General features: G+C 42.6%; 1 protein-coding gene across 2 annotated transcripts in view; it reads left to right on the plus strand.

The window, feature by feature from the left end:
* The window catches only part of LOC147710065 (NXPE family member 4-like), a 249187-nt gene extending 239304 nt beyond the window's left edge, over positions 1-9883 (plus strand). For both annotated transcript variants that reach the window (XM_086920719.1, XM_086920720.1), the window contains exon 6: positions 8709-9883. In XM_086920719.1, coding sequence (XP_086776845.1) covers positions 8709-9250 — 542 coding nt within the window. In that variant the 3' untranslated portion in view covers positions 9251-9883. The remainder of the gene's footprint in view (positions 1-8708) is intronic.
* Positions 9884-13432: the final 3549 nt, after the last annotated feature.

A 13432-nucleotide genomic window follows, 5' to 3' on the forward strand; every position in this document is an offset into this window, starting at 1 on the left:
AACACAATGACTGGATACAGGAACATAGGATGCTAAGGGGGAGATTTACAAAAAAGTGCCACACCGCAGTGCAGCCCCCGCGTTATTTCCAGCGCTAAACAAGTTTAGCACTGGAAAGTAACTTGGAGCAAAAACATTTTGCGCCGATTTGCATCATTTTAGTGATGCAAACAGCGCAAAATCTTAGTAAATCTCCCCTTCGTGTATTTGTGGAAAAAAAAATTTAGGGAGCCAGTCTCCTTGAAGCAGTGTGAGAGTGTACGGTGAGTCTCAGTGGTATTACCGGTATTCTCTCATAGCGTCATCTGAGGTCTATCCCCAATGCAGTGCCCAAAAATGCTGTGCTGCGTTGTGTTACAGGAAGGGCGCTACAGAGAGAACCTTTGACCGTTGCCTTCTCTATAAAATACAAAACTGGATTGAGGAGAGCAACAATCTTAGACAATTTCAAGCAGGTTTTCGCTCCAGGGTCTCAGCCATTGACCAGGGCTATCGGTTTGTACTAATCTATTGGAGAACTGTTTTGATTAGTGGGGGCCGCCTTTATGTCGCTTTTGTCGACTTAAAATAGACTTTTGATTTGATTCCAAGACCCAGACTCTGGAGTGTCCTGGCAAACTTTATCCCTTTTAATTTGCTGCCACAAAGATAATTATGCATGTATGCGCTGTGGACAAGGCCCAGCTGACAGAAAGAATACCAGTGCGTAAAGGTGTTCGGCGGGGCTGTGTCCTGGCTCCTAACCTGGTTTCACCTTTTATTAATGACATTGTTCCCTTTTTGTCAAAGTGGAAGCAGATGCTCCATCTTGGGCTGGTCTCAAAACTCTGATTCTTTTATACAAAGGTTGACACCTTGTTGATTTCCAAGATTCCAGAAACTCCCGAGCTACTTTAACGAGTTCTGTGATGATCAGGGCTTGGAAATCAACACCTTTAAAACTAAGGTGATGTTTTTTAGCCAGCACAGATCTTTTAACTGTAGTTTAGTTTCGGGGGGAGTTCCCCTGGAGAAGGTTGATTCTTTCACATACTTGAGGGTCACATTTGCAGAGGGCATGTCTTGGCCTCTCCATATCAACAAGGCAACTACTAAGCTCAAGCAGATTTCAGGTGTAAAACTTAAGGAGCTTTCGACAGTACATACCAAACCCATTTCCCCTGCACTTCATATCTACGAGGCCAAGGGCCTGCGATCAGCCCTGCATGGGGCTGAACTGTGGGGGTTCTCAAAACATGACGTCCTCATAAGAACTGAGAACACATTCCTTAGGAATCTTGCATCCCTTCCAGTTAGTACCTCAAAATATCCACTGCTTAGTGGCCTGGGTGTCATTAAGGTCTCAGATAAAATCTGATTGCGTCCCTTGATGTATTGGAGATGTGTGTTCACCACTCCTGAACTTGTCTACTACGCCGAAAGCCTAAAGGATGTCCTGAAGGACAACCCATTTATCAAAATCTTATGGCTCAGAAAGATGAAGTCAGCTTTGTACTCGCTAGGGCTTTATGATCTGTGGGATCATCCGGATATATCTGCTTTCCCACCAAAGGCTGTGATGAGAAAAGAAAATACTGGTCACTTGTGGTGGCCGAGAAATCACAGAAAGCGGGAACCGCCAACTTGACTAGTGATTTCATGGACATTATGTCTAATCTGGGTCTCAAGTCATTTTGGGACTTAGGGACATTATATTAAGCCCCTATCGCCATCACAAAGCCACTTTTCAGGACGTTGTGGTGGCGATAGACGCTTCGCCTTATTTACAAAGCAGCATTAACCACTGAACATGGCTTAGCCCGTTCGCTGCGGCTCAAATTTCCCCGCTGTGTGGGTGGATTTTATGCGTGTGGAAATCTGACGGGCCCCAGCCGTCCGACGAACAAGCCCAAAACTGCGACAAAATTCTAACTTTACGACTTTAGGTATTCACAAAAGGCATTTAGTAGTAGTAAAGTTAGGAATCCTAACTTTACTACTACTAAATGCCTACTGTGAATACCAAAAGTAGTAAGTTTAGGATTCTATCTCAGATTAGTTCTGTGAATAGGCCCCTTGGTGTTTTGATCGCAATACAATTGGACACCGAACTGGAGACCCTAGTTTAAAAAAAAAAAAAAAAAAATGCATCTAGCAAACCTGCAGTAGATGTACTTGCAAGTCACCAGATTAACTGGAAAACCTCTTAAAAACCCACATGTAAAGGACTAATTACCAAATTACTTTTGTTTATATCGATTATTGTCTTTTTTCATAATGCCCACTGTATATATTTGACTAATCACCTCTTTTTAAATTGTAGCACAATAGATGGTCACCTGATGGAGGCTTACAAGCCGAAACGCGCGTAGTGCCCTTTTCAACCGCTTTGCCTCCATCGTTGTTCATGTGTCTTCTTACTGTTTTGCCTCTATCGTCTTTTATGTTTTATGTAAAGTGTATGTTTATCATATGGTTTTAATGAAGATTTATGTTGCTGTGTAAATAATGAATTAGATCTTGGAAACACAATAGTATGAAATACAAGTAATAATTGCAAAACAAATTCTTCACTAATAAATAAAAATGTAATAAATATTTTGGATGTAATTTGGTGATTAGTCCTTTACATGTGGGTTTTTAAGTGGTTTTCCAGTTAATCTTCATTAGTGTGCTATAACTTGTCTATAGACCTTTACCTAAACTACTGTGTAGTTCGCCTTCATTTAATTTTGACCTCATACATCATAAGGGTCGTTTGGACTGGTGCAAGGTGCCCACTTTAATTAGTGGACATCATATACCAGGTCAACTTCTCACACAACCTACCTGTCAAAAACAAAATCTACAAGCAGTCTGATCATGTCAAAGAAAGCATCAAAGCTGAGGTAAGCAAGGTGCTGGAATTGGGTATCATTGAACCCTCAAAGAGCCCCTGGACCAGCTCAGTGTTTTAGTCCCCAAGACTCATTTCCAGGGTGGAAATAAATAAATGAGGTTTTGTGTGGACTATTGGGGTCTCAATGCAGTCGTAAGAACGGATGCACATATAATTCTTAGGGCGGATGAACCAATTGACAGGTTGGGGGCAGTCAAATATTGAGTACCTTTAATCTCAAATCAGGGTATTGGCGGATTGGTCTGAGCCCTGGAGCCAAAGAAAAATCAGCATTCTCGACCCAGATGGGCACTTCCAGTTTACTGTGATGCCCTTTGGATTAAAGAATGCCTCTGCCACCTTTAAGAGGCTGCCGAACAAAGTCCTTAGTGGCTTGGAATCCTTTCATGCGGCATATCTAGATGATAATGCTTTCTTTAGCTCTACCTGGCAGGATCAGTTGATCCACCTCCAAAAGGTCCTGAAGACTCTGCAGAATGCAGGCCTCACTATTAAGGCACTTACGTGCCAGACAGGGCATGGCAAGGTCGTATATGTGAGCCACTACAGCCTAAAACCCTGACTATTCTGGATTGGGAAGCTACAACCACCAAGACCCAAGTCAGAAGGTGTGTGCAGTGATATGAGTCCATTGCAGGGGGCGGGTGGACATTTCCGTTCCGCCCACGGAATGGGCGAAGATTTGCCCCTTCAGCAAAGAAGGCGTAAAAATATGGGGCAAATCGCCGCACACTCGGGGGCGGAACGGAAGTTGGCCGCCCGCTGGAAATATTAAGTAGATTAAAGCCTAAAATAAGATTTAATAACACTAACCTTATCGCGGGGTCATCTTCCTGGTCTATCGCACCTTCTTCATGAAACTGCGCATGCGCGGGAGCCTGCTCATGCGCATTCCTGGTTTCAAGAAGAAGGCACGATAGACCAGGAAGATGACACCGCGATAAGGTAAGTGTTATTAAATTTTATTTTAGGCTTTAATCTGTTGAATACTGCGGGCGGGAGGCGGGCGGGCGGGTGTCACGTAACGGAAATTTGCGGAGAGGCACGTAGATTGGTTCAATCTCCGTGCCTCTCCGCGAAAGTCCCTTACGCGACTTCCGCCCAGCCCTAGTCCATTGTGGCTCCTCTCACAAAATTGACCTCCCAAAAAATGCCCAAAATACTTAGCTGGACAATGAGCTGTCAAAAGGCATTTGATACCCTGAAAGAAGCAATGTGCTCAGCACTCATTCTAAAAACTTCATATTACACCAAGCAGTTCATAGTGCAGACAGATGCCTCGGAACATGAGACAGGAGTGGTCTTATGCCAGAACAATGATGATGGCCATGAGCAACCTGTTGCCCTCATAAGCAGGAGGCTTATCCACAGAGAGCAGCATACGAGCGCCATAGAGAGGGAAACATTTGCTGTGGTTTGGTCTCTGAAGAAGCTGAGAGCATACCTGTTTGGTTCTCACTTCCTTGTACAAACTGACCACAGGCCTGTCAGATGACTTATGCAGATGGAAAGAGAAAATGCCAAATTGTTAATGTGGGCCATATCCCTACAGGGAATGGAATTTGTAGTAGAACACAGTCTGGGAATGACCATGCCAATGCAGGTGGCCTTTCTATGTTCTTCAACATAGACACTGAAGACTTGCTAGGGAAAGGTTGGTTTCATCCGCTTTTGTCTGGGGGTGTGGGGGGGGTCATGCAGGAAAGTGCCTTTTTGGACATGATTAGCCCACACTTTTTGCTTGATGCCTGATGTGATTTTAAACTGTAAGTGCACGGGTCCCTGCTAACCAGTTTTCCATTGTCTGATCCCTTTCCCAAAACTGTACCACGATTGGCATAACTTCAGCCACCTTTGTAAGCCACTAGTAAATGGTACCCCTGGTACCTAGGACATGGGCACTGAAGAGGGCCCACTGGGGCTACAACACAAATTGTGCCACCCAGGGACCCATCACCAAGACTATGCACACTACCATTGTGTGCTGCATGTCTTGGCACAAAGAAATCTGAAGAGTCAAAATGGCACACAGGCATGTGTGCCTTGCCCTCACACACTATATAATCAAACGACACAGATGCCAGTACTGAGAACAAACACTTAAGCTGCTATTTTGTGTGGGGGGGGGGGGAATGGTTGTTATGAACATAACATAATAACCTGCTTTCAAATTTGCAAAAATACACTTTTATTGCTCTTTTTTAAACATCACAGAATTTTTGACATAATTATTTGTGCATGGAAATACCAATGAAACATACAGACTATATACATTTATATACATACATCAACACTGCAATTGTTACCAAACAAAAATTACGGCACGCTATCCATTTCTCACATTCTTGGCCAAACATTCACATCACACTACACTTACACACACAAAGGTCCCGGTGTCAACACAACTGCAGAAATACAAAATAAGGACGTTTTTAACAAAATTACAGTTTTTTGATATTCCGATTAAGGGAAAATCCTCTTGCTATTTACAATCATGATTACAGTCTTATATTCTATGTGACCCGGAACCAGATCGGTTGACGCGTTTCGAACCCCACTGAATAAAGGGTTCTCCTCTGGACCAATAATTTCACTTCAATCTTGGGTCAAAGCTCACCACCTGTATGCCACAAAGGTTGCACTCGCAGATTAGCCCGCACTTTTTGCTTGATGCCTGATGTGATTTTAAACTGTAAGTGCACGGGTCCCTGCTAACCAGTTTTCCATTGTCTGATCCCTTTCCCAAAACTGTACCACGATTGGCATAACTTCAGCCACCTTTGTAAGCAACTAGTAAATGGTACCCCTGGTACCTAGGACATGGGCACTGAAGAGGGCCCACTGGGGCTACAACACAAATTGTGCCACCCAGGGACCCATCACCAAGACTATGCACACTACCATTGTGTGCTGCATGTCTTGGCACAGAGAAATCTGAAGAGTCAAAATGGCACACAGGCATGTGTGCCTTGCCCTCACACACTGCATGCGCTAGAGGTAAGTCACCCCTACTGTATACCATACAGCCCTAAGGCACGGTTTACTATATCCCATGTGTGGTGCTGTCTGCATGAGCGAATAGGACCCTATAATATGTTGAGCCATCCTTTGATATTGTAAGTGCACAGGGAAGCCAGGCAGATTGCATGGGCTGGATACTTGTCATTACAAATTTCCTAGCTCCATGATGGCTTCACTGTACCTTAAGATGTTTGGTACCAAACATATTGTCTTAATAAATCCTCACTGATGCCAGTGTGGGATTTATTAATGAACACACACAGGATCCCTTTAGAGGGTCCCTAGAAAACCTACCAAGCACTAGTGTGGTATCTGACTAGTCATAGCCAATCTGCCACCACCAGACATGTTTCCAACCTCATGGGGTGAGAGCCTTCTCTCTCAGAGGCCATTAACAATGCCTGCTTCACACCTCCTCCAGGCTGGAATGCACTTCAACAGTCATGGTGTGCCGTGTCGCCCTAAACCTGTGAGGACTCCAAGAACCCTGGAACTCCTCCAGTCTTCAAAAAACACCAAAAATCTCCCTTGGAGTGAAGTTATCACTCCCCTGCACACCACAGGCACCAATCCCACTGAGGTTGGTTTGTGGATGTGCTGCTCCCCGAGGACTTTGACTCATTACCACACCAGAAGAGGTACACCAGCTCCAGAGGGACAGATCTGTCTCCTTCCCAAGTTTAGAGACACCAGGACCTGCCAGAGCTGCACCGTACCAATACCTTAGATTACTGGACCTCCAACAGCAAACAGTGAGATGAAGAGTCTGTGTCAGATTCCACCGATACCAGACATTAGCACCCATCAAGGGACATGAGGCCCCCTGAGACCCACACCCTGAGTGGCCCAGCTGTCCTAAAATCGCCTCTCCAAGTTGCCTGCTCCTGACCGCAAGGACTTCTCTACGCACAATGTTCGTCTGACATATCTGCTCTACAACCGTCCCCACTGGCCCCGGTAACGATTAACTAGCCAAGCCCCATGGTCCTGCAACCCTTGTGACCTCCTCCCTCCAGTGGGACCCACCAGACATATCTCTAAGTCCTCCTGTGCAGTGTCTTTCCAGGGGACCCTCAGTCATAGCGCACCAGCTAACAGCACCTTCAGCATCCTGCTCCCAGCCGAATACAGGACACTCCTGACCTTCTGATGCTGGAACTTTGGACCTGGCCCCTCTGTCGACCTGAAAAAAGAAGGGGAACTTTGTGAAAGTATTGCCTGATTTTCTATGCATTTTTCTGCTTTTCTCTATTTACTTCAATGGTGCGTAATCATGCACAAAAATTATATATTTTAAGAACTCTTAAAAATCGTAACAAATTTAAGTACTTACTATGGATCAAAGTTCTTGGTCTTAAAATATACATAATAATCATTGCTAATTTTCATGAATTGGTTGCAGATTTATCCATGAGTGTGTGTCTCATTTATTGCTTCTGTGAATACAACAAATGCTTCATACTACCCTCTAATAAGCCTAACTCCTCGCCCACACTACCACAAAAAGAGCATTAGAATTGTCTACTTTAACCTCTGTGCACCAGTGAGGGGTCCACTGTAGTCTCTCCATACTCTACTTCATTTTAGTGCACTGTGTAGAGAGTCAGCCTCCTACAATATAGAGATCTCATGACATTGTTCTCCCATGAACATGAGAGGGTATAGAGGTATTATCACTCTTTTCTAACATGAGAGGGTATGGAGGTGCCATGATCCCTCTCCCCTGGACATGAGAGGCTCTAGAGGTGTCATGACACTTTACTCCCATGGACATGGGAGAGTATGGAGGTGTCATGACTGTTTTCCCACGGACATAAAAGGGTATAGAAGAGCCATAAACTTTTCTCGCACGGACATCAGAGCACATGGCTTGGTCGTGTTCGTTGATGTGAAGGAGGCTATGAAAGGGCTATGTCTCCTTTCTTCTAGGGTCTTGATAGATCATAGCCTGGTGGATGCAGGAGTGGACAGTGGTGTTGGATAACAGATATGAATCGGACACATCTCTTCTAGCCATGGGTCATGGATGAGAATAGCCTGGTGATGGCACATGGACATGCAGTAGGTACTGTTTATCTCTCACATGGACTACAGTGGACAGTGCTCTGAGAGGGCACAATGGTGTGATGGGTGTGGGATGGTGGGCTACAGACTTTTCCCTTTGATCTCACAGTTGCTTCAGTGGAACTTAACAGGTAGTTAATGATTTTAAAATTAATGATTGCTGCTTTTAGAATATATTCCAGTGGGACATACATAAATGTATACAGGGAAGAAAGCCACATCCTTCCTGGCTGCATTTCCCGACCTCTACTCTGTACGATATTTATTAACGTCAGCGTATCACACAAATTTGTTAAGTATATTTACACAACAACATAAACAGAGAGCATAATGATGTCACAATCCAGCAAGATAGCTAAGTGAGTTAAACAATTGCTGCTGACAAAATGCAGCATGCTATAAGTTTAGAGTATAATATCCTGGGAAAGAAGTCTCAGCATTCTTCCTTGTGTAGGTTGATAAATAAAATAACATTACTTGAGCAATGATACCACCTACTCTTTACAGTGCTTAGAAAAGGCATAAATATGTTACAAAGCACTACATAAAACAAAGTTGATATTGCTTATTAATAAACAGACCTTTCAGAAGTGCTTTGATTCCACATGGTTTATAGATTGAAACAATGTGTTTTAACCATTCAGCTATCTTTCTTTCTAAAGGTCTAACACCTTGTTTCCCATCCCAGACGGCCATTTAATCTACAGAAGTTATACTGTAAGAATGTTTTGTTTTCACATTTCAGATCTCAAGGATCTTGACCTCCACGGCTATGACTGGGAAAAACCTCGTCTAAATGTGGACACTGAGAGAAACATCAAAATCTGGTTTCAGAAACATGGGATTCCATTCATATTCAGTGATTTTTATACATTGGCATTGATAGGTGACAAGACTCTCCCTGAACAGATTGCTCATATAGGAGGGAATAAGCATACAGTCATTGCTTTTACAGTTGGAGCACATTTCAGACCATTCCCTCTGCACATCTATATTCGACGAGCGATCAACATCCGCAGAGCCATACAGCAACTTCTTCTAAGAAGCCCAGAGACGAAAGTCATCCTCAAAACTGAGAATACTTCTTTTGAAAGTAATGATTTGGAAGTTATGAGTGACTACAATGGATACATTCATTATCAAATCTTGAACACCCTGCTGCAGGATCTGGACATTGGCATCGTGGACGCGTGGGACATGACTGTGGCCGCTGCTACAAGTGCCCTTCACCCACCACCATTTGTTATCCAAAATGAAATCAACCTCTTCCTTACATACATCTGCTGAAAGACAGGCAGTAGCCCCTGGGCTTGCACATCTGCTCACTGTCTGCTTAGACAACTTCACAAACGGCATCATCACAGGGATGGGATACTAGCACACCAAGAAAACCACAACATCAAAACATTGGTTCACTATAAGGCAAATTAGTTGTATTTATTATACAATTTTGAAGAGGACTTTTGACCCATTGGAGTGGCAGTATGTCACTGTACACAACACCCTGCAGCAGGGTTCCAGCAGTTCCATTTCACCTAAGCTTATGGCCTGATGGGTCTCTGGGAACAGGATAAGTAGATCATCATTCTCTTGAAATTTGCAGGCTCTGCCGTCGGGCCTTAGTGATCTTACGTTCTCATTCATTAGGACTTTGTAGTCCCAGACTACTTGTACTTGGACTTTGCAGATTGTTCCCCATTGAGTGTCTTTCATCTATGGATGGGTCTGTAGTTTAACCTGCACATCTTCCCGTAGATGGCCTATATCTGTGATGCTGTTGTACTTCCACATTCGAATTTGCCTCCAATGGCTTATTCGACTTTGCACCACCTTCTTACAAATATGGAATATTAGTTTTTACTTCACCAAGTTTTATATCAGTAGTAACCACATCATGTTAAGTACATCAGGTCATGTTCACTGAAAAAACTATAGGTTTCCGACCTTATATAGTTAGGAATTAGCATTTAAAAAACCTTTAAAATTCACTCAAAAAACTATAAGTTTTCGGGGTGCTATAGTTAGCTGGACATTTCACTCATACAAAACCATTGAAATTGCTCCTATATAGTTAGTTGTACTAACTATATTTGGCGCACCCGCAATCCACTGCTGATGATGTCACATATTACATCATTCATGACATGGTCAGTGACATCACTGATGACATCTCAAATGACATCACTGATGACATCACTGATGACATCATCCATTGAATGTGGTTTGCTTCGTTATTTAAATATGCATTATATATATAGCAATTTGCATTGAGGAATGAGTGGATATATAAAAATAAATATTTGGATGGAGGGTTTAGTATCAGTGTAGTTGACTGTTTACTTGACCAATTTATAGTGTCTCACTAAATATAGTGGATAGTGACTAAACTGTTTGAATATCTGTATCACTTTGTCAGTTGTTGTGTAAACTGGTTCTCCAGTTGGTTACTAGCTATGTGAAAGTCTATATTAGTTATTGATTAGTTAACTGAGTATTTGTTTGGGAGAGTGAATGTGTGTGTGGTTCGGTGGGGGGTGTGTGACTGCCCAAAGATGTGTGAATAGTTGATTCACTAGATATATTAAGTTAAAACTACATGTTCTAACAGTTGTTTGGGTGAGTGAATATCTTTATGGGTGTGGTGATGAGCAAATATATTTCTCAATGGTACATGTCCAATAAACTAGAAAAATAAAAGGCAGTGTATGCGTCAGTTGTTGTATATAAATAAGTATAAATATATTATAGTATAAATAAGACTCAATGATTGTGTGACTGACTGTATGGATAACTTTATACTTGTAATAATGATTTTATAATTCACTAAGTATGACTTACTATCTAAATGAATAGATGAAGTTGTGTTTGTATAATTGTGTAGCTAAGTAAATATGTAAGTATGATCCATTGTTTGCATAAGTGAGTAGGATGACTTCATATGTGAATAGGATGTGTGCTGGTGTGTAATGTCGATTTAGGTGTTTAAGTATTTTTGATAGTGTTCTATTGTTCATTGACAGCATGTATGTGTGAATCTACAGGTAAGTGATTAGATGTGTGTATACATCTATGAATCACTGAGTGGGTTTTTAGATACTTGTATTGCTGTAACAATGGATTCAAATATGATACTCTGTATTTTGTATGAAAATGTGTATGTGATTGTCACGTGGATGATGTCATCAGTGATGTCATTTGAGATGTCATCAGTGATGTCACTGGCCATGTCATGAATGATGTAATATGTGACATCATCAGCAGTGGATTGCGGGTGCGCGAAATATAGTTAGTACAACTAACTATATAGGAGAAATTTCAATGGTTTTGTATGAGTGAAATGTCCAGCTAACTATAACACCCCTAAAACTTATAGTTTTTTGAGTGAATTTTAAAGGTTTTTTAAATGCTAATTCCTAACTATATAAGGCCTGAAACCTATGGTTTTTTCAGTGAATTTCAAAGGTTTTTTAAATGCTAATTCCTAACTATATAAGGCCTGAAACCTATGTTTTTTTCAGTGAATTTGCAAGGTTTTTTAAATGCTAATTCCTAACTATATAAGGCCTGAAACCTATGTTTTGTTCAGTGAATTTCAAAGGTTTTTTAATGCTAATTCCTAACTATATAAGACCTGAAAGCCCACCAGGAATCTCCAGTATGCGCCAGGGGACTGCATTGCAGAGAGGTGTAATAAAGCCACGCCCCTTTTTACACCTCTCTGCAACGCAGCCCCCGTGCATGTTTGAAGAGGGGGAAATAATTCCCCTTGCATACTGGGGGCCCCTGGGGGCCAACAAGCCCACCTGGAACCTCCTGTATGCGCCAGGGAGCTGCATTGCAGAGGTGTAATGAGGCTATGCCCCTTGTTACACCTCTCTGCAACGCAGCCCCCTGCCGCGTTTGCAGAGGGGGAATTAATTCCCCTTACATACTGGGGGTCCCTGGAGGCCAACTAGCCCACCAGAAGCCTCCAGTATGCGCCAGGGGGCTGCATTGCAGAGAGGTGTAATGAGGCCACACCCTTTTTTACACCTCTGTGCAACGCATCCCCTGTGCATGTTTGAAGAGGGGGAACTAATTCCCCTTGCATACTAGGGGTCCCTGGGGGCCAACTAGCCCATCTGGAACCTCCAGTATGCGCCAGGGGGCTGCATTGCACAGAGGTGTAATGAGGCTATGCCCCTTTTTACACCTCTCTACCACGCAGGCCACTGGCGCGTTTGCAGAGGGGGGACTAATTCCCCTTGCATACTGGGGGTCCCTGGGTCATATCTGCCCAAACGCCGATATTCTGAACGATTGAAAATGAGTTTTCTTGAGAAACATTTGGATTTGGATTATCATGTCCTATTCTTTGGAAGTTTTGAAAGACTGACTTTAAGGATGCTATAAATTACTCAAGTCTGCCCGAATTGTGTGGGTAAAATTGATACCTAGTCACTTTGAATAAGAATGTACTTACGTCTCGTCTAACATTTGGAAGAAATATCTAGTTATATGACAACAGGATACCGACATAACTTGAAGGAAATAAGAACGCCCTGAAGAAGTTCTGTTGTACAGAATGAAACGTGTCGGCTGGCTGTGGTACATAAACTTAAGGAAAATAAAAGCATTTGAATATACACCAAGATTCAGCGCTTAAATAAGGACTCTAAGTGATAGGATTTCATTGGACTTATTGTGCAAGTGGTGCTGTGCCAAACTTTGGAATATTCTCCACTATTCTCTACTACTTACTCACTACTACTTCACTACTCTCTAATACTCACTCTCTACTACTCATTCTCTACTACTCTACTACTCTCTACTACTCTCTCTCTACTACTCACTCCCTACTACTCACTATCTACGACTCCCTACTACTCTCTCTTTACTACTCTCTACTCCTCACTCTCTACTACTCTCTCTCTACTACTCACTCTTTACTACTCACTCTTTACTACTCACTCTCTGCTACTCTCTACTTCTCACTCTCTACTACTCTACTACTCACTCTCTACTACTCACTCTACTACTCACTCTCTACTACTCTCTACTACTCACTCTCTGCTACTCTCTACTACTCACTATAATACTGACTCTCTACTACTCTCTACTGCTCACTCTTTACTACTCTTTACTACTCTCTACTACTCACTCTCTACTGCTCTCTACTACTCACTCTACTACTTACTCTCTACTACTCTCTACCACTCACTCTCCACTACTCACTCTTTACTACTCTCTACTACTCACTCTACTATTCACTCTACTACTCTCTACTACTCACTCTCTACTCACTGTCTACTCTCTACCTCTCTACCTCGCTCTACTTCTCTCTCTACTAGTCTCTACCTCTCTACCTCTACCTCTCTACCTCTACCTCTCTACCTCTACACCTCTACCTCTCTACCTCTCTCTACACGCACACATATACACAGATATATATATGCATATATATGCATATGCATATATATATATGTATGT

This window comes from Lissotriton vulgaris, chromosome 5 (genome assembly GCF_964263255.1).
Source record: "Lissotriton vulgaris chromosome 5, aLisVul1.2, whole genome shotgun sequence".
In the NCBI taxonomy this organism is placed as follows: domain Eukaryota; kingdom Metazoa; phylum Chordata; class Amphibia; order Caudata; family Salamandridae; genus Lissotriton; species Lissotriton vulgaris.